The following is a 23,888-nucleotide window of genomic DNA, read 5'->3' as shown; positions in this document are numbered from 1 at the left end:
AGCATGACTTTATTATGACGACTTTGCCTTTATAATAATTTGAAAGGTGGTATATTCTATTTGCAGCCAGATATATTAATTAAAATCTATGTATTATGTTTGTAAAATTTTTTTAAAAATTTTTATTCTAATTTGTTATATATGACAGCAGAATGCATTACAATTCATATTACATATATAGAGCACAATTTTTCATATTTCTGCTTATATACAAAGTATATTCCCACCATTCGTGTCTTTTTCATACATGTACTTAGGGTAGTGATGTCCATTCCATTCTATATATGTATTATTTAATGATTTTAAAAAAATTCAGTTGTTGATGGACTTTTATTTTATTCATTTATTTATATGCAGTGCTGAGAATCAAACCACTGCCTCGCATGCTGAGCAAGTGCTCTGCCACTGAGCCACAACCCCAGCCCTCAATATATATTTTTTAGTATGACTTTTTTTTTTTTTTTTTTTTTGTGTGTGTGTGTGTGTTGTGTGGGGTGCTAAGGATTGAGCACATGTGCTCTGCTACTGAGCTACATCCCCAGCCTTTGACTTTAAATTCTTTTTTTCTTTTTTTAAAACTGAATTGCATCGATAAAATTGCATGCCACTACATGTGACTTTTTTGCTCTGGCAAATTTGTAGAGGTACACCCCCCCACACCCCACCCTCCGCCTTTGGGAAGGCAGGATAGTTTTTTACATAAACAGGTATTAGGGGCAGATATAGCTCAGTCTAAAACAAGTTCTAGTGGTTAATTCTTTGTGATTCTGGGAAAAACAAGAATAATAAAACAACTTCGTAGGGTTGTTTTAAAGATAAAACAAGATAACTTACAAAGTGGTTAGGTCAATGTTCTTACAGTAAATTCTCTGTTAATAAAAAAGGATATTATCTATTAAGTATTTTAAAGTTATTTTTCCCTAAAATTTACCCCTCATTAGCATAGTAGAGCACAATTGTGTTAACTACTGCTGTAAAACAAGCGACTTCCAAATTTAGTGGCTTAAAAAAATAATTACTCTTCATGATTATGAGTGACTGCCTTTAGCTGGAGGCACAACTGGAGTGGAAAATCTAACCTGGCTTTAGTCACATATCTGGCAGCTGGTGTTGCTGGCAGCTGGGTATCTTAATTCTCCAGTAAGCGAGTCTGTCTTTACATGGCATTCTTGGGGTAGTTTTTTTAGATAGTGAATATAGAAGCTTAAAGGTATCCTAAGGCTTAAAAGCAGGAACTTGTGCAACGTTATTTCTACCACATTCTATGGGTTAAAGCAAGTCAAAGCCAGCCAGCTTCAAGGGAGTAGTTCACCCAGCTCCACCTTTGGATGAAAACCATGACAAAATCATGTTGCAAACTTGCATGTACAATGAAATGGGAGGAAACTGTGGCCATTATACAGTCTCTTACCTTTGGGAGAACTCTAATATTGACCAAGGTTATTCATTCCCTAATCCATGAAAATTTCCACCATCAATCCTTAATGGAGTACTTTGTTTTCCCTAGTCTGAATAAGCAAAGTATAAGTGGGAAATTTATGTTAAAGAAAACACAAATGACCAATGAACATATACAAGTATGTCTAGCTTTCACTAACAGCAGGTAAATGCCAATAAAAATCCTACAGTTTTGCATATATTTTGCATAATCAAAAATTCAAAGGCTGAGGTTGTGGCTCAGTGGTAGTGCGCTTTGCCTAATGTGAGGCCCTGGGTTTGATCCTCAGCACCACATAAAGATAAATAAATAAAGGTATTGTGTCCATCTACAACTAAAAAATATTTTTAAAATTCAAGATTAGATGTTAAAAAGTGTTGCCATATACACAGGTCCAACCATATAAAACTGTCATATTCAAATGTTTCTGACATACAAGAACAGTAATTTCATGTGGTTCAACCCAAGAAAAAGATGTTTCTTACATTGTCTGTAGTGCCAATGTGATAGTGATGTTTTATAGCAGTCAACAACAAACTGGATTCATGTGTATCAACTTGTCCAGATCACAAAAACAATGTAAATTTAAAGGAATGTAGAAAACATGTATAATATGATACTATTTGTATGTATATAATAACAAAAATTAATACTACATATTAGATATGGATACATATGTATGGCTGTGAAAGTATCAAACAATGAAGTGGAAGGATATACACTAATCCCTGATGAGAGACGCTTGCTAGGCAAAAGGAGTGGGACTTTGATGGTTAAAAGGGTCTTCAGCCTTATCTACTTATTATTAATAAATAATTTTTTAGTTTTAGGTGGACACTATATTTTATTATATGGTGCTGAGAATCGAACCCAGGGCCTCAGGCATGCTAGGTGAGCACTCTACCACTAAGCCACAACCCCAGCCCCTATTTATTATTTTTTTATGTTTATTTTTTTGAATTGTAGATAGACACAATGCCTTTATTTGTTCTCTTTTATGTGGTGCCAAGGATCAAACTCAGTGTCCTACACATGCTAGGCAAGCACTCTTATCACTGTGCCATAAACCCAGCCCTACTTATTATTTTAAAAAGACTAATTTGACTAGATGTTAACATTTTAAGTTCTGGGTTTTGGGAATATGGTTATTTGTCTCACGTGAAGCTTTTTGTATCTTTCTAGTATTTTTTTTTTTAAGTTTCACAAAAGTTCAACTTAACAGAAGAAAAATAAAGCAAATCATTTGTAGCCAATGATCAGCTTGATAAGTTTGTAAGTTTCAACAACCACAACAACAAAAAACAAACTTAAGTTGTTCTTTACCCTAATATTAAGGATCAGTTATGCCAGAGAGATCATTTTGTGGGAAATGAAGATTTATCAATACTAAGAAATCTAACATCATTAAGAATATAAGTAATTGTGGCAAAAATATCTAAGAGAAATTCTAAATTTGGGGTCTGTGAACTTCTGATGTTTGTATACTGGCTCATTTTCTGAGAAGATTCATATCTCTTAGAGTTTCAACAAGAATTCTAAAAAATTTTAAAAGCAACTACTAAATGTATTTAAAGGCTCAAAAAAGCTATATCATTAATATCATGATAAAAAGCTATATCATTAATATCAGAAACCTTTTAAAAATTACAGTTATTTTGATTTTTAGTGACAATATTTAATGCATATTTAAATTTTAAAATAGCTTTAAAAGAAGGTGAGACCTTTTATGTTTTTCAAAGAGGGCATGGATTGGGAAATTTGACAAACAGTAATACCAGACAGACATCAGGAGAAATAAGGAGATGAAATGGGTCTGTTACAGTGAGACACTCTATTTACACTTAAACCAACCCAGAACTATCTTTACTTCAATAAGGAGGTGAGTGATGAGATGGACTTAGGGCTCAGAACTTGTGAAAAATATTTATTAGAGTGTACAGAACTTTGACTTCTTTTTGAGTTTTCCTGAATTTAGTGGCACAGTGGTAGCCTCTAGGATACATCATCTATGCTGTGACAGCAAAATATTCCAATGTCAACAACACTATAATAAGCCATCCAAGGAGCCATTCCCAGATGGCTCCGAGTGATTTGCAACTTCTGGTGTTCATGCCTTTGTACAGTCCTCTCCCACAGTAAGTCAGTGTTGATCTTTGAATAAGATTAATTCCAAGCCTAGATTATAAAAACACTGTGGCTTTTGCCTGGTTCTCTCTTCATTTACTTTAGGGGAAGCCATAGTACAGTTAAGACAAGCTATGGAGAAGCCCAAGTGGTGAGCAACTGATACTCTTGCCAAAACCCAGTAAGAGAGGCCTCTGGCCCAAAGCCATGTGAGCGAGCCACTTTACAGTCAGATGTTCCAGCCTTAGTCAAGGCTTCGGTTGACTGAAGCCCCTGTGGACATTTTGTCTGCAACCTTATAGGAGACAGCTAGGACCGTCCAGCTAAGCTGCTTTGAACTTCTAAAACAGAGACTGTAAGAGGATATTAAGTTTGGGGGTAATTTTTTTCATGCAGCAATAGCTAATTTACACTATACCAAATGAAAAAGTTTGGACACAAAAGACCACATACTGTACGTATACAAATCATCCATAATCAAAAACCACAAAGACATACTAAGTTGCTGGTTACTAGGTATTGGAAGAAGAGAGGAATGGGGAGCAAATGCTCATAGAAACAGTTTCTTTTCTGGGTGAAAACATTCTGGATAGTGGTAATCTTGTGAATGCACTAAAACCACTGTATGCTTTAAAGGATGAGTCTTATGGCATTAACTATGCATTTTATCTGAACTGTACACACATAAACACACACACACACACACACACACACACACACACACACACACACAACAAGAATCTGGAACAAAGCAGTGGATGGAAACTGGAAGGACTTTAAAGATAGTGTTAGTGAAAACATGAAGAGCCTTGAAGAAACTGTGATAGCTTTTGAGGATGCTATAGATGTGGACGTAAGGAAAGTAATAAAAATCTTATTACAGATTAGAGGAAAGGGAATTCTGTTTGTGTAGCAGCAGAAAGTGTAGCAACACTATTGCTTGCAGTAACACAAAATAGAATAGTGCCTCATGAACTGGGTGACCTAAAGGGGATTTCCAGACTCAGTGCTGAATGTGCCTCCTGAGTTCTTGCTGCTTATACCAAGGTACAAGAGATGAGATAAAGGAAATAAACAAATAAAAAGGAATAAATAATTAGTTTTTTTAAGTTCTATCTTCAGATGACAGATGATGCTAAAAATTAAGAAATGGCTCCAAGGCAAAGATAAAATCTAGGACACTTCCAGGAAAACATGATCTCAAGTTAATTCCAAAATAGAGGCTTATTTTGAAGGGCACTTGGGTGTAGATTTTGTCTACTGGCATAAACTGCAGTAAAATTAGCAGGATACTCTCACATTTAAAAATATTATATTGTCAGAAACACTGCTAATTAGATTGAAAGGGCAGATAAAGAGACCTTTGGCTCTCCTAACTTTAAGAAGCAGGAAACAGGCTGAGAAAAATCACTCAGCTGGAAACACATGCTACCTTACATGAATGAAGAATAACATCTGAACCAAGAGCCCAGAAAACAGTCAAAAGCCAAGCCTTAAGTAATAATCAAGGAGCTGCCAAGTTAGTTGCCAGAGGATTTTGGGATTGCCATGGACACCCTCTCAAAACTTTTTGAATAGGAGGGACTACAACAGTAACTCTACATCTGTTGTATAGTGTACCTGTGGGGAGCAAATAACTTGTCTTAGTTCACAGGTCTTAATATGAAAAGGAACTATATACTTGAATTACTATACTTAAGGAACTATCCAGAATTACTGCCAAGGAGATTTATTCACACTTAGACCTGATTTAGATGATAAGATGTTGGGCTTTGTGCTGTTGCTACAATGGGATGAAACTTCTGGAGGACTTGGGAGTTAAGTTTATTTTGCATGTGGGAAGGACATAAATCAATAGAGACAAGACATCAGACTGTGGCAGCCAGCATTCAAGCTGACTGCCAATGATCTCTACCTCATGAAATTTATACTTCATGTAGTCTCTTCAACATTATATTAGGTCCCATGTGACCTAGGAAATTTGGCAAGTGTAATAGTATGACTTCTAAAATATATTGACTTTAGCCTGATATGCTTACATTTGCTCCTGTGTGCTCTGTCATTTGCTAGGGGGAAACCAACTGCCATGACATTAAGATTCTCAAGCAGCCCTACAGAGAGGTCCTTGTGGTGACAAACAGAGACCTTATCTCACTTATTAGCCATAGGGGTGACTCATGGAAGCATTTCCTCTAGTGTCAGAGAACCCTTGAGAAAAACTACAATACCTTGTCTGCAACATTGTTGGAGACTGCAAAATACCCACCCAACAATATTACTTCTCAATTCCTGAGCCTCAGAAACTGTGAGATGATAAATGTTTGCTCTTTTAAGCTGTAATAGATAATATACAATTTCTCATAATCTTGTTTCAGCTGTCATATTAAAAGGTCAATACACAGAAGCTCCTGCTGAATGAGATTTCCTCATTACACATTCAAAAAGTACATCTTTTTATCAGAATATTTTATTTCAACAGTCAACACTTTTTTCAAAAAGTAGAAACTATAGTTACTTCCCTGAGTATAAAGAACAAATTCTATAATAAAAGACAGTTACAAAATTAAGCAATTACAAGTACATAATTTTCTGCATTCCACTGAAGTCTATTACAAATTTATTCATAAAAATCTCATATTTTGGAATTTTAATGATTAAAAAAAAGAACAGGTTATTTTGCACCTGTGATGTTAAGGTATCACTCTGATCTGTCTTTATCAAATTCCAGGGCAATCTTTAAAGCAGTGCTATTGAGGCCAACAGACTGCATGTTACATATGATAGAAACAATTATTCCCCTTGGGGGGACTTTGTTATTTATAACTTCTGTATTCAGTTCTTCAGGAAGGACTAGCAGGACACTACTGGCTCCCACTGCACCTCCAGTATGTGAAGCATAATGGCGTTGCTTCCTACAAGAACCATATGTTTGTTTTGTTTCTACAACACCCCATGCCATTGCATATTTACCCTCTTTATCCCAAGACATTTCGGTGTTAGGTACTGGTGTCCAAATCATAACCATTGTTTCTGGTTTGAGGTAGCCAGGTAAAAGATTTTCATTTGAGTTCTTAAACAGCCCGACTTGGTAACCATACAGCATTGCATTCCCAAATTTCAGAAGGTCACCCACTGTAGACAGAAATCCACCACCAGCCCACTTATAGGAGTTATCCACGTAAGGGGTGTTGATAAGACGTCTCTTTTTATTGTAAACATAAAATCTAAAATGAAATAAGAAGGGTCATTAAAAATTTAATAATCTATTATTGACTTTACACAGGATAATGAATAAGAAAATTCATTGAGACAGATTGTATTTCAATGTATGATTGTATATTAAGCTGCAAACTAACCACTAATTTTTAGTGTGAGTCAGATACTAATGACACACTGATAACTGGGTATGGTAATCTAATTACCTTGTAAATTAAAGCACAGAAAGTGTTTTTTTTTTAATTGGTTTGGTTTGCCCATGCTAAGTATGTTAGGCTTTTAATACTTGCAAAAATATACTGATTAATATTGCAGAATACATTTTCCCTAAGCACATGGAGCAATACTTACCGTTTGGTGGATATTCCTAGTTCTTGGGCTTAATATTGAATGATGTGACACAAGTGAATTTCATTAGTAAAAAGTATGAACATTGGGATGTGTGGAATTAAGGTTGCTATTTGAATGAACAGATTTCCTGAATAAAAATTACCCAGAAATATGATAACAATGTGACGTGGTAATTTCTTGGTGTAGTGGGAAAGACTAGAGTTAGCAAACATTGGTCTGAATATCAACTCTCACCTTTACTAGCCATGTTTATTTTATTTGATTAACAAATATTCATATAGTTCTTACTATATGCTAGTCATTGTTCTAACAAGTACATAAAAATGAACTAATTTATTCTTACAACAGTGTTAGAAGGTACATTCTGTTATAAATTACTACTTCACAGATGACAAAGTCACACAGCTTGTAAACGGCAAAGTTGGATTCAAACTCAGGCAATCTGCCATTCCCATTCTATGCTACCTTTCTGCTTCAGCGTCCTTTGAAAAAGGGGGCTTAAAAAACCTGCTTTGTAGAGTTTGGAATATGTGTCTAAGGTACTTTGCATATTTCTGGAAGGTGCTTATTAAAGAAATGGTAGTTGTTATTTATTCATGCATTTAACAATTATTGACAGAAGCGTTATTTACTATGTGCCAGGTAATATTTTGATGCTAGAATAAAGAATTAAGAAGCAAAGCATCTGACCTTATTAGATTTATATTCCAGTATGAGGAAACTGTACCATAAATATTAGGCAAGTGAAATGAAATCACAAAATAACTGAACAAAAAATTAAACTTTACCCATGAGGATCCTTTCTTAGATTTTGGGTTTGCTGACTGCCTCACTTCTAATGGTATGCAACTTCATTTTAGCTCTACTGTTCATGAGCACTGTTCAGCTTGAATCTCATTATCACTTTGAATTGTTTTTACTTCTAACATCTTGAATTCAGAAATATCTTCTTCTATGACTTCCAATCCAGCTCTTCAAGTGAATCTCCATCTATTTCCCTTGCTTCTTCCTTATTTTCTCATGTGTTTTAGTCCCTACTGATTTTACCTGCCTTTTCTGTTCTAGCCTGCACTATACCATTAGCGGTTTTAATTATTTTAGCTATGGTATCACTTGCACCTTTGGTTCCTCATTCTTCTAACCTTGCATCACACCAATCTACCAATCCCAAAAAAACTAAGTATGCCCTTCTTTGTTACCCATTTGCCAAGAGAGGCTATATAAAAATCCCATATAACAAAATGGACATAATTTTATACTTTTGCTAAGGGACTTCACTGCTGTTATTAAATCCTTTTTCATTATTTTCCTGGTTATTCCCTGGGTATATACTTCATATAACCTATCCCCAATTCTTCCACCCACAATCCTCTACCCCAACTTTGGTCCCAGTCAGCAGATCACCATATAGTTTTTTTATTGATAAGACTGGAACCATCCAAAGTAATCCAGAAGTTCTTACCGTCACCTCCAAGTGTATTTATATCACCATCCATTCTTTCTACTTTCCAGTCACTTAAGACATTTTCCTATTGTTTTTAAAAGTAATTCTTTACCTGAATCTTTGCCTTGTTTTGCCTCTACAATCTTGCCCTATCAGTTATATTTCTTAGGTTATTTTCTCTACTTGAAGTTCACTGTCCAGTCAGAAGCTAGAGATTATACTCCCCCCACCTCTCTCTCATCCATTTGAAACCCTTCAGTAGTTACAATGCATTAGGAATAAAATCCAAACTTCTTACCATGGCACATAACACACTCAGTGATCCTCAACAGTAGTACCAAGTTCCTAAGGGAATTTTTTGGAGGCATTATTTTAGCTGTTACAATTACTAGAGAGCTCTTAATGGCAGTTAGTGGATAGAGCTGCAAGATCCTAAATGTCCTGTGATGTATGGAGAAGACCCACACAAAAAATGATGTGTTTGGGCTGGGATTGTGACTCAAGTGGTAGCACTCTCACCTAGCGTGCATGAGGCACTGGGTTCGATTCTCAGCACCACATAAAAATAAAATAAAGATATTTTGTCCACCTAAAACTAAAATAAATAAATAAATAAATATGATGTGTTCTTGCATATCCTGCAAGACCTTCAACTATGCCATCGGAGATTCTGTAAATAAAGAATATATTTATAACTAGCTGAGCCTAGAACCTTCTCCTTGTTATATTTAAACACAAAGTACTTTTTGCACTTTTATTCTACCATTAATTTTTCTTTAATGTAACTACTATGAAAATCAAAGACTTTATTTTACTCAAAACTTTACCCAGAGTTGGTCACCAAGGACACAATTGAAACACCAATAATTTCATCTTTATAAGTCTGCACTGCAGTTCACATTCACAACGCTTTTATGTATTAAATTTCATGTAACTTTATTATGTTCTAAATTGTTGCTAGGAGTAAACTTTAACATTCTGAAAATATTTATTATTTATTATAAATCCCACTCATTCTATTTATTCTTTATAGTGCGGAACAAGCACTTGTGTGAATTATATTAGCTATGACTTTCATTGCAGGATATTGAAGTAGTGTTGTGAAATATTTGTTAAATTAAGGGGCAGTGGGTCTACAGCATTGAAACTCATTGCCCAACATGATTTAGCATCTGCTCACCTCTTAGATCTCAACACTGATAACATCTTGCCTTGTTCTTTTATGCCAGACTTATTTCTGTATTTGTAAAAATAGGCAAGCTAGCTCTCCTCAGCATTCTTGTCTCAACAGGCATGGCCTAAAACTAATGTATTTTAAATAGATCCCCTATATAGGATATAAAGTTTATATCCCATCGCCCCATTTATTTTTGGTACTGGAGATTGAAACCAGGGGTGTATACCACTGAGATATATCCCCAGCCCTTTTTATTTTTTGATATGAGGACTTTCTAAGTTGTGGAAGCTGATGTTGAACTTGTAATCCTCCTACCTCAACCTCACCGAGTTGCTGGGATTATGGCATGCAACACCGTACCCAGCCCATGTTATTTTTTTATATCAATATCTGAAATTCTTAACTTCTTAACACATTTGTCTATCTCTTCCCATGTTAGGTAAGTTTTATAAGGGTAGAAACTTATCTACCACGTTCATTGGTGATTCTCCTACCTTGAACAGTACCTGACATATAGTCAGTGCTCATTAAGCATACTGATAAAATCAAAACATTGTCGTCATTTGCCAGATACTTAATGACACCTGGCAATGCACAGGAGAGATAAGTAAAAGCATACAGAGTGGCTGAGCTCTAGGGGCTAACAGGCTTGTTGGACAATTTTTAAATTTCAAAGCCCTTGAGTCATCTTGGAAATTTTGTTACAATGCAGATTCTGTTTCAGCAGGTTTACAAATTGTGCATTTCTAACTCCCAGATGAAGTCCATTCTGCTGGTTTGCAGGTTTATAAATTGTGCATTTCTAATGCCCAGATGAAGTCCATTCTGCTGGTTTTCTGAGTAATAGGTTGTGAAATGACTCAAAGATGGATCTGGGGAATCCTCAGTACTAATAAGCATGAGCATCACTAAGAGCATGGTGGTTCAGTATGGCTAAGGCAGGAAACTTTTGAGGATAAGTGACAAGAGGTAATGCTGGAGGAGCAGACATGGGACAAAGGACAGATCACAAAGGCCTTTCTGTGCCACACCAAGAACTTTTGACTCTTTCACTTTTGATCACAAAATGCCTAAGTTTCCTCCAAGGAAGAAAAATATCTTCCCACAGCTTCCAGCTGCCAGTTTTCTCTCTCTTTTCCTTTACTGCTGAATAACATGAAATAGTCCACACCTGTTCTTTCCATGTACGTATCCTCTCTATTCATTCTTCAACCCCTTAAAATTATAACTGATAAACAGCTGTCTAATGGATCATCACGCATCTTCTCATTCCTTTTTTCAATCCTCATTTAACTTTTCCCCTGTAGCACCACTGACCCATACTTCCTGGCATTCCTCTCAGTTCATTCTGCTCTCTGGGTGCTCTGTACCCTAAGATTCTCTGCCCTTTCAGTAACCAGTTTGTCCAATTATATAAGGTCTTCTTTTCTGCAGAGAAAACTACAAATATGCATCTGTACCACAACCTCTGCTCCAAATTGACAGCTGGATAGTCTACTAATATTAATAATTCCCCAATTTGGTTTGGGAGAAGGGTAGGAATGATGTTTATCAGTGCCACCTATGGGGCTTCTCCTTCCCAAAATTATACCCTTCCTTCAAAATTTATAACTTTGGAAGGGTTGTAGGCATATAAAGTTTGAAAAATGACTCCTTCTTCTTTCAAGATTCTTCTATGTTCCCTAAAATTTCACATTATAAACTGGGTGAAGTAGGACTGGCAATTAGGAAAGGGATGGCCACGGGTATGTGTCTAACTATTTTAAAAAAAAAAAGTCCACAAAAAATCTCAATATGCTATGCTCTTTGAGAACCACTGATTGGATAGGTGGACTTCTCAAAATTCACACGTCTAAAATGAAAATCTCTTGCAAACCTTTTTCATATTTCTTCTTTTCAAATAAGATGTTAAATCCTTTTACCCTTCTCCCTTTTTTTCAATCCCTACGGTCATTTCCATGTTTTAGGCTCTTATTACTTTCAGCCTCAACTCTGATTACACTTATAATGCCAGTCAATTGAGCAAAATAAAATATTAAAGAAGTTATATAACAGAAATATATTTTCTCACTGATATATATATATATATATATATTTCTTAGAGTGAACTCAAAGCCTATAAACCAGAAATACAATATTTTGGCTAAAAATCAAATTTCTGTAATTTATTTTTAAAAATAAAACATTTCAAACCACTTATATTAAGGTTGAAATGAGGACTCCTCAGTCATTCCTTCTTAAAATATAAAAATTCAGAGAATTCTAGACTATACACTAGATATAGACTTCAATCTCTTGGTTCCTTTGACAGAAAACAAATTAGTAATTTTTCATGAAAATAATTTTGTTCAGATGAATGACAAACATTACTATTTCAAATTCCTAGGGAATTTTGGCTTAAAAGAATGGAATAAGTTACTCAAAATTCTTGGGTAAATTTCTGGGACATCTTTGTAAATAAATAACTGATGCAGTGATGTCAAATGACAAAAAGCCTCTTCCTACTTATTTAGGAATTTCCAGATTTTGCATAAGTACATTATATAACCATAGAAATCTACATCTACAAATTTAGAAATTTAAAATACTTTTATTAAATTTATTTTAAAATACTTTTATGCTTCTTAAATACCTTTAAAAACAATTTTATATCACTTTTTTATTGTTAATAAGAAATTTAAAAACCAAGAGTTTAAAATGTGTATTATAAGGGCTGGGGCTGTGGCTCAGTGGTAGAGCGCTCGCCTCTCACGTGTGAGACCCTGGGTTCGATCCTCAGCACCACATAAAAATAAATAAAATAAAAATACTGTGCCCACGTATAACTAAAAAATAAATAAATAAAAAAGTGTATTATAAGGGTCTAGGAATAATTTAGTGGGAGAGTACTTGTCTAGCATACACAAGGCCCTGGGTTCATCCCCTAGAACCACAAAAAAAAAACTAAAAACCTCACAACATAAATGCACATTACAAAAACCAATTCCATTTTAACATTAATAATTAAATTGAACCTACTAGTGAAGAATCTGTCAGCAAAAGGAACAAAAGGAGCTTGAGAAGGAATAATGCTTAATTCTGGAAGGCACCAGAAAATAAATAGAAAATAAGGATAAATTAATAGAAGATAAATCTAAACTTTTAAAATGCAGCAAACACTTTAGAAAACACTCATTTATTTGGTTTTAGTCCATCAAATTATAAAACCAGAGTTTTTTTTTTTTTTTTTTTTTTTTTTTTGTAGTACTGGGGATCAAACCCAGGCTCTTGTGCATACCAGACAAGTACTATCATTAGCTATATCTCTAGCACAAAATTAGAGATTTTTGTTGCAAGCATTGTGCCAAACACAGAAAATATTCTACAAGGTTAATAAGCTAAGGCATTGACTAAGAAGTTCCCTATCAATTAACTGAGTGTCTTTCAGTGGCAAGAACATTCACTCTACTCCCTTGGGGATGTTTGCTTATCATCTATTTAATTTGCCTATACAGAGTATATTTGCTATACAAATCAATATAGGTATACAAATCAATATAGGTATAGATTCTGTATAGTGCCTATACAGAATCTATGGTCCAACTCTTCCATTTAAAGAAGCCTTAATTTTATATAGGACAATAATGTACCCAGATAAAAATAAATTCCCTCGCCTACCTTACAGGTAAGTGTGGCCTATGGCTACAGTTAAAATTCTGGCCCTAGACACTTAAATAATGTAAGATTCTGGGAAAATACTTTAAACAGGTAATGGACATCAGGTGGCATTATTTTAAACATACACATATACATAAAGAGAATTGATAAAGAAGATATTTACTTTGGAGAGAATTAACTCTATGCCCAAGAAGTCAGTAGACCAAAAAAAAAAAAAAAAAAAAACAAAACAAAAAAAACCTGCAAACATTTCATTTTGTACAAAATGGTACAATAAAACAAGTGAATAGAAACATATCCAGTTACTATATTTTACTTTAAGGGTTCCTTCCCTTGGGTATTTTTTCAGATATGTACCAAAAACTCCTCCTAAAAGCTATTATCTTTTAAACTCCTTAAAAATAACTATTACAAAAAAAGAATCAGAGAGTTTTAGAGACCCAAATTGATACTGTATCTAATAAGATAAAAACACAGCAAATAGAACATTTTTTTAAAGAAACTTCCTTCTTTTTTTAGTGACCTATTTTATTTCACAAGAACATTTAACTAAAATGAATCAACTACCACTTTAGAACTACTAGGTCCCATCAAAAATCCAAAAAACAAACAAATCAGCCTCAGAGCTGACAGGAACCTTCCTCACCAGAAATGGAAAGCCACTGCCTTTTTTCAATGAATAAGAGCTAAAATGACATTAACTCACTATCATAGGCCATATTTTGATTTTTGCAAGTTACTCATCAGGAAATAGCAAATGACAGCTGTTCTGCAGTCTGTAGATTCATACAGCCTTAATTTCAATTTAGAATGAGGCTTAATTAGGACACACAATGTCCTGCCATAAAGACCTAGGCACTCATTTTCAAATCTTTAGGTGTAAATCAACATAACTTCATGCAGCTACACCATCTTTAACAGAGAATCTTTTTTAGATTCAACTGACAACCTCTGGTAATTGTCCCTTTTTCTTATGTTTTCCAGAAGAATATAATGCTAGACCTAAAAATAGTAATCAGGTGGCACTATTTTAAACACAGATGCAGAGTCTCAAGTGGTCAAGAACCACCGAACTTAAAAAAAAAAATTAAATTCACTGCTTGTTACTAATCTGGGTTTCCCTTCTGGGTTTCCCAAATCTCCTTCAGGTCATAGACTGATTTGAAATGCACATTTAATCCATATTTAAACTGTTCATTTAAAATGATAATTTTGCTAAATACAATAGAAGATTGAACAAAACAAAGGTGGAGATTGGATATAAAGCTTAAACAACTCCAAAAAAATGCTGCTATTTTTTCTGCTTTTTTAGAAAGTACCATTAAGCCACTTGGAAAGCATATACTATTGGAATATACTAAGTAAAATTAATAGTTGATTTATTAAATGTGCAATCTTTGTAACAAATCAGATAACAGAAAACATCACAACAGTAAAATGCATATTAGTAATCAGTCTCAAAATTTTCTGCCAATGCCTCTTTTATAAGTTACTAGTAATAATTAAGATAAAATTTTAGTTTGATATATTTTACTGAAGGACTTTCAAACTCTTTTTTTTTTTTAACCTTAACCCACAGTAAGGAGTACATGTCTCATTCTGACTAAATGAACACACAAACATGAACACACATGCACATGAATGTGTCACCTATCTGAAACAGAAGTTTTATAGAATAATACAGTGGCACAGATGGCTAGTTATTCACAACATTGATTGATTCTTCTTTCCATCCTTAGTAATAGAATTACAGCTGTCACTAAGTTTGACCATTAGGTTAACTTTCTGCCAACAGAAGGTGAACAGAGAAGTGTGGCACATGCCAAGTCTGGGTGTTCAGGCATTAAGTACACTGCTTCTTCACTCTCTTGCTTTTTCTAGGGATCTGGGATCTAGTTTGTATTATACAGATGGGGACACCACCATCTGTATGAAAGCAGTAAGATGGAAGTGCATGGTTTTTTTTTTTTTTTTTTTTTGGGAACTGGGGATTGAATCCAGGGATGTACTGAACCACATCCCAGACCTTTTAAAATATTTTATTTAGAGACAGGGTCTTACTAGGTTGCTTAGCGCTTCACTAAGTTGCTGAGACTGGCTTTGAACATGTGATCTTTCTGACTCAGCCTCCAGAACTGCTGGGATTACAGGGTGTGTCACTGCACTCAGCCTAGCATCTGGGTTCTTAAAAGGTTGTGTAGAGCAGCTCTGTTTGCCAATCTGAACTCTCACCTCAGGAATGATGCATGAGAGTGTTAAACTTTTATTTTCTTCAAGCCATTGTATTTTAGTGACTTTTTCCTATACCAGCAGTCTTCGCCCTAAAAGTTTATATTTACCCTTGATACATGCAATACATTTTATAATTATTTTCTATTCTACTTTGTTTTATGAAAGACAGATATACTGATACCAACCCACTAAACTGATTTCCCAACTCATACTGGCCATAAGGTCTAGTTTGCAAACTATCATACAGTTTGAAAAAGGAGTGAAAAGGAAAAAAAAAAAACAGTAAAGAACATAGTGCTTATTAGCACATTGGCTAATTCTAACTATAAATAATCATGAGATAATCCAACCAGTCATTTTATAAACTTTTGATTTACATTTTTCTAACATTTGATATAATTGTCCTTTCATTCATTCTAATTTTTTAGAAAGTTACCAAGTTTTGTATTTCAAATATTTTTCCTCTAATAATAAAATTTCAAATAACTTTAAAAGGTAAAAATAAATCTTTATTGAATTTGCTACACTATGTTCAATTTAACTTTTTAAATTTTCTGAAGTGCTTCAAATTTTTCCTCTAATATAAACTTTTTTATAATTTAATTAAATAATTTAAAAATTCAAATATTTTTATGAATGGTTTTGAAGTGTGCAAGTTCTCAACAGAATAAAACAAAGCATAAGCTAAATTTTAAAATATTAAAGGCTAAAGAGCTCTGACCAAACCCTTTTCTGTCATAATGGTAAATGGTCAAATATGAAATTACCCAAAATCGTAACATTTTTCCTTCCTAAGGATTCCAGTTAATACATCAAAGTCAGTGTTATGAAGTTTCTCCATAAATTACATTAAAACCTGCTAAGCAATTTGCCTAGGATTTTAAATTTCAAATTTACATAAGTAATTCCAACTTGATATTTTATTTTTAAAAGATGTAAAATGAAACTTGGAGGAACTATGGCTTAAACATTTTAGATCTTAATCCTTATAATTAAAAGGTGCCTAAGGATGCCTAATTATAAAAAAAAAGGACTTTAAACCTAAATATATTTAAAATGTTCCATTATTTTAGTTAGGTAGCACTTACTATTTTTATAGTATACTAAAAGTCTTAATTACTCTCACTGATGGCAGGTAGCAAGGATCTACATAATCCAAATCAGAAGAGCATTTTAACATGGTCATTTATTAACACATACAAACTCAAACATAAAACTCCTGATTAAAAATATATACACATGAACAACCTAATAGTTATTTACCCTTACAAATAGTTTTGTTAATATTTTATATACTTAATATTTCAAAAGCCAGATATTAAATAATATCAGTGACAGATTACAACTCATTGACTATTAATCCATGAGAGCATATTGGTATGAATAAATAAGTTCATAAATGAATGAATAAATAAGAAGGGAAGTACTTTCCCACAAGGTAATGCTAACTAATAAATATTGAGATGATAATGGAATTAGAAAGTCACCACTGGCAACCATTATTGTCATAACTGATCCAGACAATAATCATGAATGGATGTTAAAATAAGTAGAAAGTTTGATGAGAACTAGGAATTTTACATAGTATCTCCTCAAAATATACTTGTTAATTAAACAAAGGAAAAACCAGCAACTTCACAAGGGAGAAATGTGACAGGCACTACCTCAACAAAGTCATTAAAACACAATCACCAATAATGGGATAAACCAACATCATGTGACTTCTGAAAGACAAGACAACTAGATGCAATGTGGGATTCTGTACTGATCCCTGGACCAGAAATAAAAACTTTTCTTTTTCGCTATAAAGAACACTAGTAGAACAATTGGCAAAAAGTCTAAATCAATTTCTTGAATTCCCTTGTTCTTAAGAAATACACATTTAAATATTTATAGGTAACGACATGCCATGTCTGCAACTTATTCCAAGTGGTCCAGAAAAAAAATAACACAAATAGATAATGCAAATGTGGTAAAATGATAACATATGGGGAAACTGGGTGAAGGGTATGTATATGTGAATTCTTTGTACTATTCTTTCAATTTTTCTGTATGTACAAAATTATCTCAAAATAAATGTTAAAACAAAACATAATAAAAGGAAAACAAATCATTAGATAAACATAAGAAAAGGGGTGATTAAAAGAGCAAATTACAAATGCACATGATGGGTGAAATTTTGGTTTACTTATTCATGCGCTTACATTATTATTGCTATATTTTATCTAAGTGTCTTGGGGCACTTTACAAACATGTTTTATTTTCCTCACTGTATAAATGGAAAATAGACATGCAGAAAAGCTCCCAAAATGTGGCAAATTGATTTTGGAATGGAAACAAAGAAAATTTGACTTTTAATTGGTAACACAGTGTTAAAATGCAATATATAGCTAGACACACCAGAAGGTATTTGTTTACCTTGCTCTATTGTAAATCACTGGCTCATTTTCTTCCTGCACAGTTGTCAGCATATCCAAGTCATGGAATATTTTCTGCATATAGTCCAAATATTTATATCCTGAAGCTCTTTCTACTATGGCTGCCAGTAGGGTATAGCCAAAAGTTGAGTACAAAAACTGACTACCTTGAGACATCATTGCAAGAGGGGAAAAAACAGAAAATACTTAATTATTATTAAAAAATATGTAAAATATTTTCCCACTGAAAATAGGCATACCTTTAAAATTGTAATATTTTACTTTAGCATATCAACAAATTCAGTTAATTTTGTATAGCCCCGCTTATTGCATCTCACTATAATGCAAGAATAAAATGATGATCGGTATATGTATTTAAAATTTCAGTGAATCTGTTCCTTTCTCTGATAATGAAATAAACAAATGAATCCTACCTCAAAACAAAATTAAAAAATCATTCAAACTGACAACCAAATAGGAATGGGAAAAAAATCAAATTTGATTTCTTGAGTCAACTATTCTTGTTCTCAATTCATCTAGTATTGTAAACAGTGGATAAATAGATGTATAGGTTCTCATTTTAATAAAATATATGTAGGCATAAAACTATTTCAAATACATATTTAAATATACATTATATATGTAGAATTTTAAAAACATTATACATGTACATATATATAATTTCATATATGTAATTTTATACTACTTTGTATTCTGGAAACTTAAAATTTTATTATCCATATAAAAATGGGTAGAAACCTTATTTTTTTCTCCCAGTACTGGGGATTGAATTGGGGAGCACTTTGTCACAGAGCTACATGCCCAGCGCCGCCCCCCCACACACCTTTTTTTATAATGATTTTGTTTTAGTTGCAGTTGGATACAATACCTTTATTTTATTTTTCTGTGGCCCTGAGGATAGAACCCAGCACCCTGAACATGCTAGGCTAGTGCTCTACAGCTGAGCCACAACCCCAGCCCTGCCCCCGCCCTTGTTTTTAAACTTTGAGACTGTGTCTTGCTAAGTTGCTGAGGTTGGTCTTGAACTTGTGATCACCCTTCCTCAGACTCCTGAGATGTTGAGAATCTAGGCACACCGGACCAAGAAATTTAATTTTTTTTTAATAGTTGTCAATGGACCTTTATTTTATTTATTTACATGTAGTGCGGGGAATCAAACCCAGTGCTTCGCACATGCTAGGCAAGCGCTCTACCACTGAACCACAACCCCAGCCCCCAGCAATTTAATTTTAACTAAACGTTAAATTCTAACTAAATTTAAATATTCCTATTAGTCACACATTATCCTTTTTACTTTGGTCCAGGTTATATTTGGGGAACAATAATTCCAATATTCTCCATGAACATCTTGATACTGAGACTCCTCTAAGTGGTTGCAAATCCTTCCATGAGGCTAAATCTAGATAATCACCTGCCTGGATGCCAGCCTTTGTTAGGAAGTACAAACAAAAAGGGAGGCACTGTCTTTCCAATTCTACTATCATGTATAACTAAAAAGAACAAATTTTAAAAATAATTTTAAAAACCCAGAAAAACAGAGGCACTGGACTGGTTCATACAACCACCATCAGCCCACTGAATGTACTCAGGATGAAAGAAATTTTGGATTTCCTGAAAATCTAACACTTTAACAATAATGACTTTGTTAAGAGAAGAAATGAACACTCACCAGGTTTAAAGAACAAAGGATCATTTTTAAATAATTTTAGAGATTCAATTGAATTTTCGAACTTTTCTTTCAAATATAATTCACCTTGTTCAAAATCATTTTTTTTCTTGCCATGTTTCCGACATTTGGATTCATTATCCTGTTCTGATTTAGCTTTAGAAAAGTCATTCTTTTCATTACTTTTGCTTCCTTTTTCTTTCAATTCTTTTTCTTGATCAGATGCCATTGTTCCTTTCATCATCTTCAAGGCTTTATAAGCCTTTTCTTCTTTCACCTTTTTCATGTCCTTTTCATAATGACGAATTCCACTTAAGTGGGATATTAGCAATCTTGTTGTGACAGAAACCTAATTGTAAAAACATAAAAATTCAATTACAATATTAAACTGTACAATAACAAGTTAACAGTCTGGGAATGAATGCCTCAGTAATATTTTCCACTTTGAACTCCTGCTGGAAAAAGGTCACATATAGATCCTGAACCTCAAGTATCAGAAAAATACAAATTAAAAACACACACACACACACACACACACACACACACACACACACACAACTTAATCCAGTAACAGTAACTAAAATCAAAGCAAAGAGTCCTATGAAACATTTCAAATATAAATTCCAGCATAAACCATTTAACAAGCCAATTAATACACTGAACTGTGAATTTCACTACCTTTTCACCTTCATATTCTTTTTCTGGGAATTCAGGAACATAATGTTGTACTGGAACATCAAGATCCAGTTTCCCTGCTTCCCACAATTTGGCAAGAGCAACCATGGTGAGGCTTTTGCTGATGCTGGCAATTCTCATAACTGTCTCTGGTTTACATGGCACCCGGTTCTCAACATCAGCATAGCCTAAACCTTTGGATAAAGAAAAGCAAAAAGTTTCTATTAATAAGCTTCATGGCCAAACAAGTCTTCAAAAACTGGACTATCTTAAAACACCTTGGGTACACTTCTAAACAAAAAGATAATCCACTTTTATTAGTTACTTAAAACTGGACATGTAAGAATGAGTTTTAGCAATGCTGACAAAAATAAGCCTAACACTTTTAACATTATAACTAAACTGAAAGTGTACCCTGTATATAATAATTTTTCATCTGACTCAAATACTAATTTTTCTTAGCTTATGTTAACAATTTGATTATTACACATTTCAAATAAATTACATTCTTTAAAGAAAACATTTTCATAGATGAGCATGGTCTCATGCTTGCAACTCCAGAGGCGGAGGTAGTAGGATCCCAAGTTTGAGGCCAGCCTTGGCAACTTAGCAGGACCCTGTCTCAAAAAATAAAAAGCACTAAGAATGTAGCTTAGCGGTAAACACCTCCTGTGTTCAATCCTCAGTACCAAAGAAATAACAAAAAAAGAAAAATCAATATTCTTCAGATTATAATCATTCTTGATTTTTTAGTTTCTGCTGATGTCCTTAAAATAGTCATTCAATCAAAATGAATGTGAAAAGATGTCCTGAAAAGCAAATCCAACTATCAATTTGATTCAGCTGCAAACCATAAGAAAAACTATGTAGGAGTAATTTAAATCTCCTTCTACAAAAAAATTTGTTTGGGTTTCATCTTTTGCACGTGGTGAATACATGGAATTCAAAGAGATATAAAGAACTGAATTCTGAAAAGAAGTACAACGACTGTTTTTAAACTGTATTCTGAAAATATTTGCATAAAAACAAAACTCTCACCCATATGGTTAGCATTTATAATATTTTCATAAATTAGGTATACTGATACAAAGTATACTTATACTTGGGGAAAAATAATTTTTTAAAACCCTACTGCTCCCACCAACTTCTCCAAAAACTACTACTCTCTTATCTGAAACTTCAATTAAAAAAAATAGGATTTCTAAAAACCTAGGGTGACTTACTGGACCAATTTATGTGCATTGGAGAAGTTACCTTATAATGTTTTGATGAAAGTGTCACAAAATAAATAGAAATGCTTCTCTCAAAGCTTCCAGCTTTTTATTAGAAAATGTAATTAATATTCTGTGCAGCAAAAAGAATAATAAAGTAAGACTGTAAACTCATTAGGGACAATGAATAGTGTTATCTCTAGTATTCAGAACAATGCCTTTTACAGAATAGAAAACTCATTAAATTGTTGACTGGATTTATAAAGAAAAATACAGAAATTCTGGTGTTTTATCTATCCATTAGGGCTATCTACAAATATACAATAGTGGATATTTAACGGATTGTTCTATATACCCTTTTCAAGCCAATAAATCCAGTCCTAAGACTGGGGTTAGAAACAAGCCATTTTTTAAGTCTCCAATTTTTTTAGTAGTCAGAGTTTAATTATCACTTTTGGTGTGGGGATTACCCAGAGCCTAAGCATGTGCTCTCCTGCTGGGCTACACCCCCAGCCCTGTTAGTCACATTTTAAGTCTTGCTGTGATTAAAAAATAACAACCTGGGGACTGAGGTTGTGGCTCAGTGGTAGAGCGCTCACCTCTCATGGGTTTGATCCTTAGCACCACATAAAAATAAATAAAAAATAAAGATATTATGTCCATCTACAACCAAAAAAATTAAATAAAAGTAACCTGATTCTTCATTCTGTATGCGTTATTTCGACAATATGTATCACTTAATTTAAACTGAATAGCAAACAATTTATGGGATTCACTCCAACCACTCTACAGTCAATATTTTATTCACCAATTGGTACAAAACAGGTCGCTAAATAACACTTTTCTGAGCCCACCTTCTGACCAGACTTCTTTTCCATCTACAGAAACTCCGACCACTATTCCCGGTGCACCCACCTCGTCCTAGAAGCAAAGGGGGGGGGGGGAAACTGACAGTTCAAAGACAGGCGGGATAACCCTGTACACCCCAAGACTCCAGCGGGCCCCGGGCCCCGCCCACCCAGCGGGCCCCGGGCCCCGCCCACCCAGCGGGCCCCGCCCACCCGGGCTCTGGCCTTGCCCCGCAAGTAACCGCGAGCGGAGCGCCAAGTCCGCACCCTGGCAGGGAAAGGGGCGGTCCCCCAAGCAGGCGGTGACCTCAGCCCGGAGTTGGGCAACCCCCAAGGGCTTCTGACTGCGATCTAGCGGTCGGGAAACGGGAAGTCTTTCTCGGAAGCCGACAACCGGCACCCCACCGCCCAAGGTGCGGTCAGTTCAGCCCGGAGATACAACCACCAAGGGGCCCCATTTCGGGGTGAACTGGAGCTAGGGCGCAAGGACCCCAGCCGCCAGCGCCCCCCTCCCCAGTCGCCGCACCTTGATTCTGTGCAGCAGGTCCCGGCTGCTCTCAATGGCTCTGGCGAAGCACTGGGAATGGGGAGACGCCGGGGTCTGGGGAGACCGCGGGGCGAGGGACTGCTCCAGCAGCGGCACGGCCTGAGGCCACGCCTCGGGGTCGGGGGCCGCCGGGGGTTGAGCGGGGGCAGCGCCTCTTAGCCCTCCCGCCAGCTTCACCCCGAGCGCCAGCCCCAGCCCCAGCCCCAGCCCCAGCCCCAGGCCCCCGACCCAGCCGTTGCCGAGCGGCGGCAGCCCAGCCCGCTGGTGGGCCCCACGCCGCCCGCAGCCCCAGGCCCGGCCCCCGGGGGTCGCAGCCTGCAGCCTCACGGCTGACAGGAGCCGGTACATGGCTTCTCTGGAAAGCCGGACGCTTCAGAGCTCGCGCAGGTTGGGCCGGGGGGGTGGTTCGGGAAGGGAGGGGCGACAAGGGGAGGGAAAGGCAGGGGCGGGCCTGTGCAGACCTTAGCAGTCGACGCCCGAAGGCCGGAGTGCCGATAGCATCGAGCCCTCCTTCTTTTCCTTCTCTTTATGAGTATTTCCCCAACTTTATCCCCTGCCTCCCTCCCCCACCCCCCTCTCCTCCCCCGCCTCTCTTTCTCTCCCCTTCTCTCTTTCTCTGCCTCTGTCCTTCTCTCGCCTCACTTCCTTCCTTCTTTCTCTTGCTTTCTTTCCCATTTTCCTGAAGAGGAAAATGTTACCTCTTCAGAGAAATTCCTAGTTCCCATCCAATGCGAGTTCTCGCCCACATTTTCTTACCCACCCCCCAGTGTGCACACCTTCTTAATAATGCTTAACACTTGGCATAACTGAACTTGCTTGTGATACCTGGAATTGAATGCATCATTGAAGTGGCTTTACCACACT

General features: G+C 35.5%; 1 protein-coding gene across 3 annotated transcripts; it reads right to left on the bottom strand.

The window, feature by feature from the left end:
• Positions 1-728: 728 nt before the first annotated feature.
• Lactb (lactamase beta) lies at positions 729-23,441 on the bottom strand. 3 transcript variants are annotated; one of them, XM_026384850.2, is made up of 6 exons: positions 23,004-23,441; positions 22,484-22,550; positions 20,422-20,612; positions 19,747-20,092; positions 18,058-18,223; positions 729-6,786 (listed from the first exon to the last, which is right to left on the bottom strand). In XM_026384850.2, exons 1-6 carry the CDS (start codon positions 23,370-23,372, stop codon positions 6,261-6,263), a joined length of 1,665 nt encoding a protein of 554 aa, XP_026240635.1. In that variant the 5' UTR covers positions 23,373-23,441; the 3' UTR covers positions 729-6,260. The 3 variants fall into 3 exon arrangements, with proteins under 3 accessions (XP_026240635.1, XP_077655836.1, XP_026240636.1); XM_077799710.1 differs by lacking the exon at positions 18,058-18,223 and having other exon boundaries at positions 6,588-6,786; XM_026384851.2 differs by lacking the exon at positions 729-6,786 and having other exon boundaries at positions 18,086-18,219.
• Positions 23,442-23,888: the final 447 nt, after the last annotated feature.

This window comes from Urocitellus parryii, chromosome 6 (assembly GCF_045843805.1).
Source record: "Urocitellus parryii isolate mUroPar1 chromosome 6, mUroPar1.hap1, whole genome shotgun sequence".
Lineage (NCBI taxonomy): Eukaryota > Metazoa > Chordata > Mammalia > Rodentia > Sciuridae > Urocitellus > Urocitellus parryii.
Note: the sequence above shows the minus strand (reverse complement) of the source record. Positions and strands in the feature narration are given on the sequence as shown.

Bases quoted from the DNA above. Each gene is read 5' to 3' on its own strand.
- Lactb (XM_026384850.2), bottom strand. From the start codon at position 23,372: ATGTACCGGCTCCTGTCAGCCGTGAGGCTGCAGGCTGCGACCCCCGGG. The intron at 18,224-19,746 runs GTGAGTGTTCAT...TGATGTCTCAAG, and splicing joins TCCTTTGTTCTTTAAACCTG to GTAGTCAGTTTTTGTACTCA. The intron at 6,787-18,057 runs GTAAACAAATAC...ATTTCATTTTAG, and splicing joins GTGATTTACAATAGAGCAAG to ATTTTATGTTTACAATAAAA.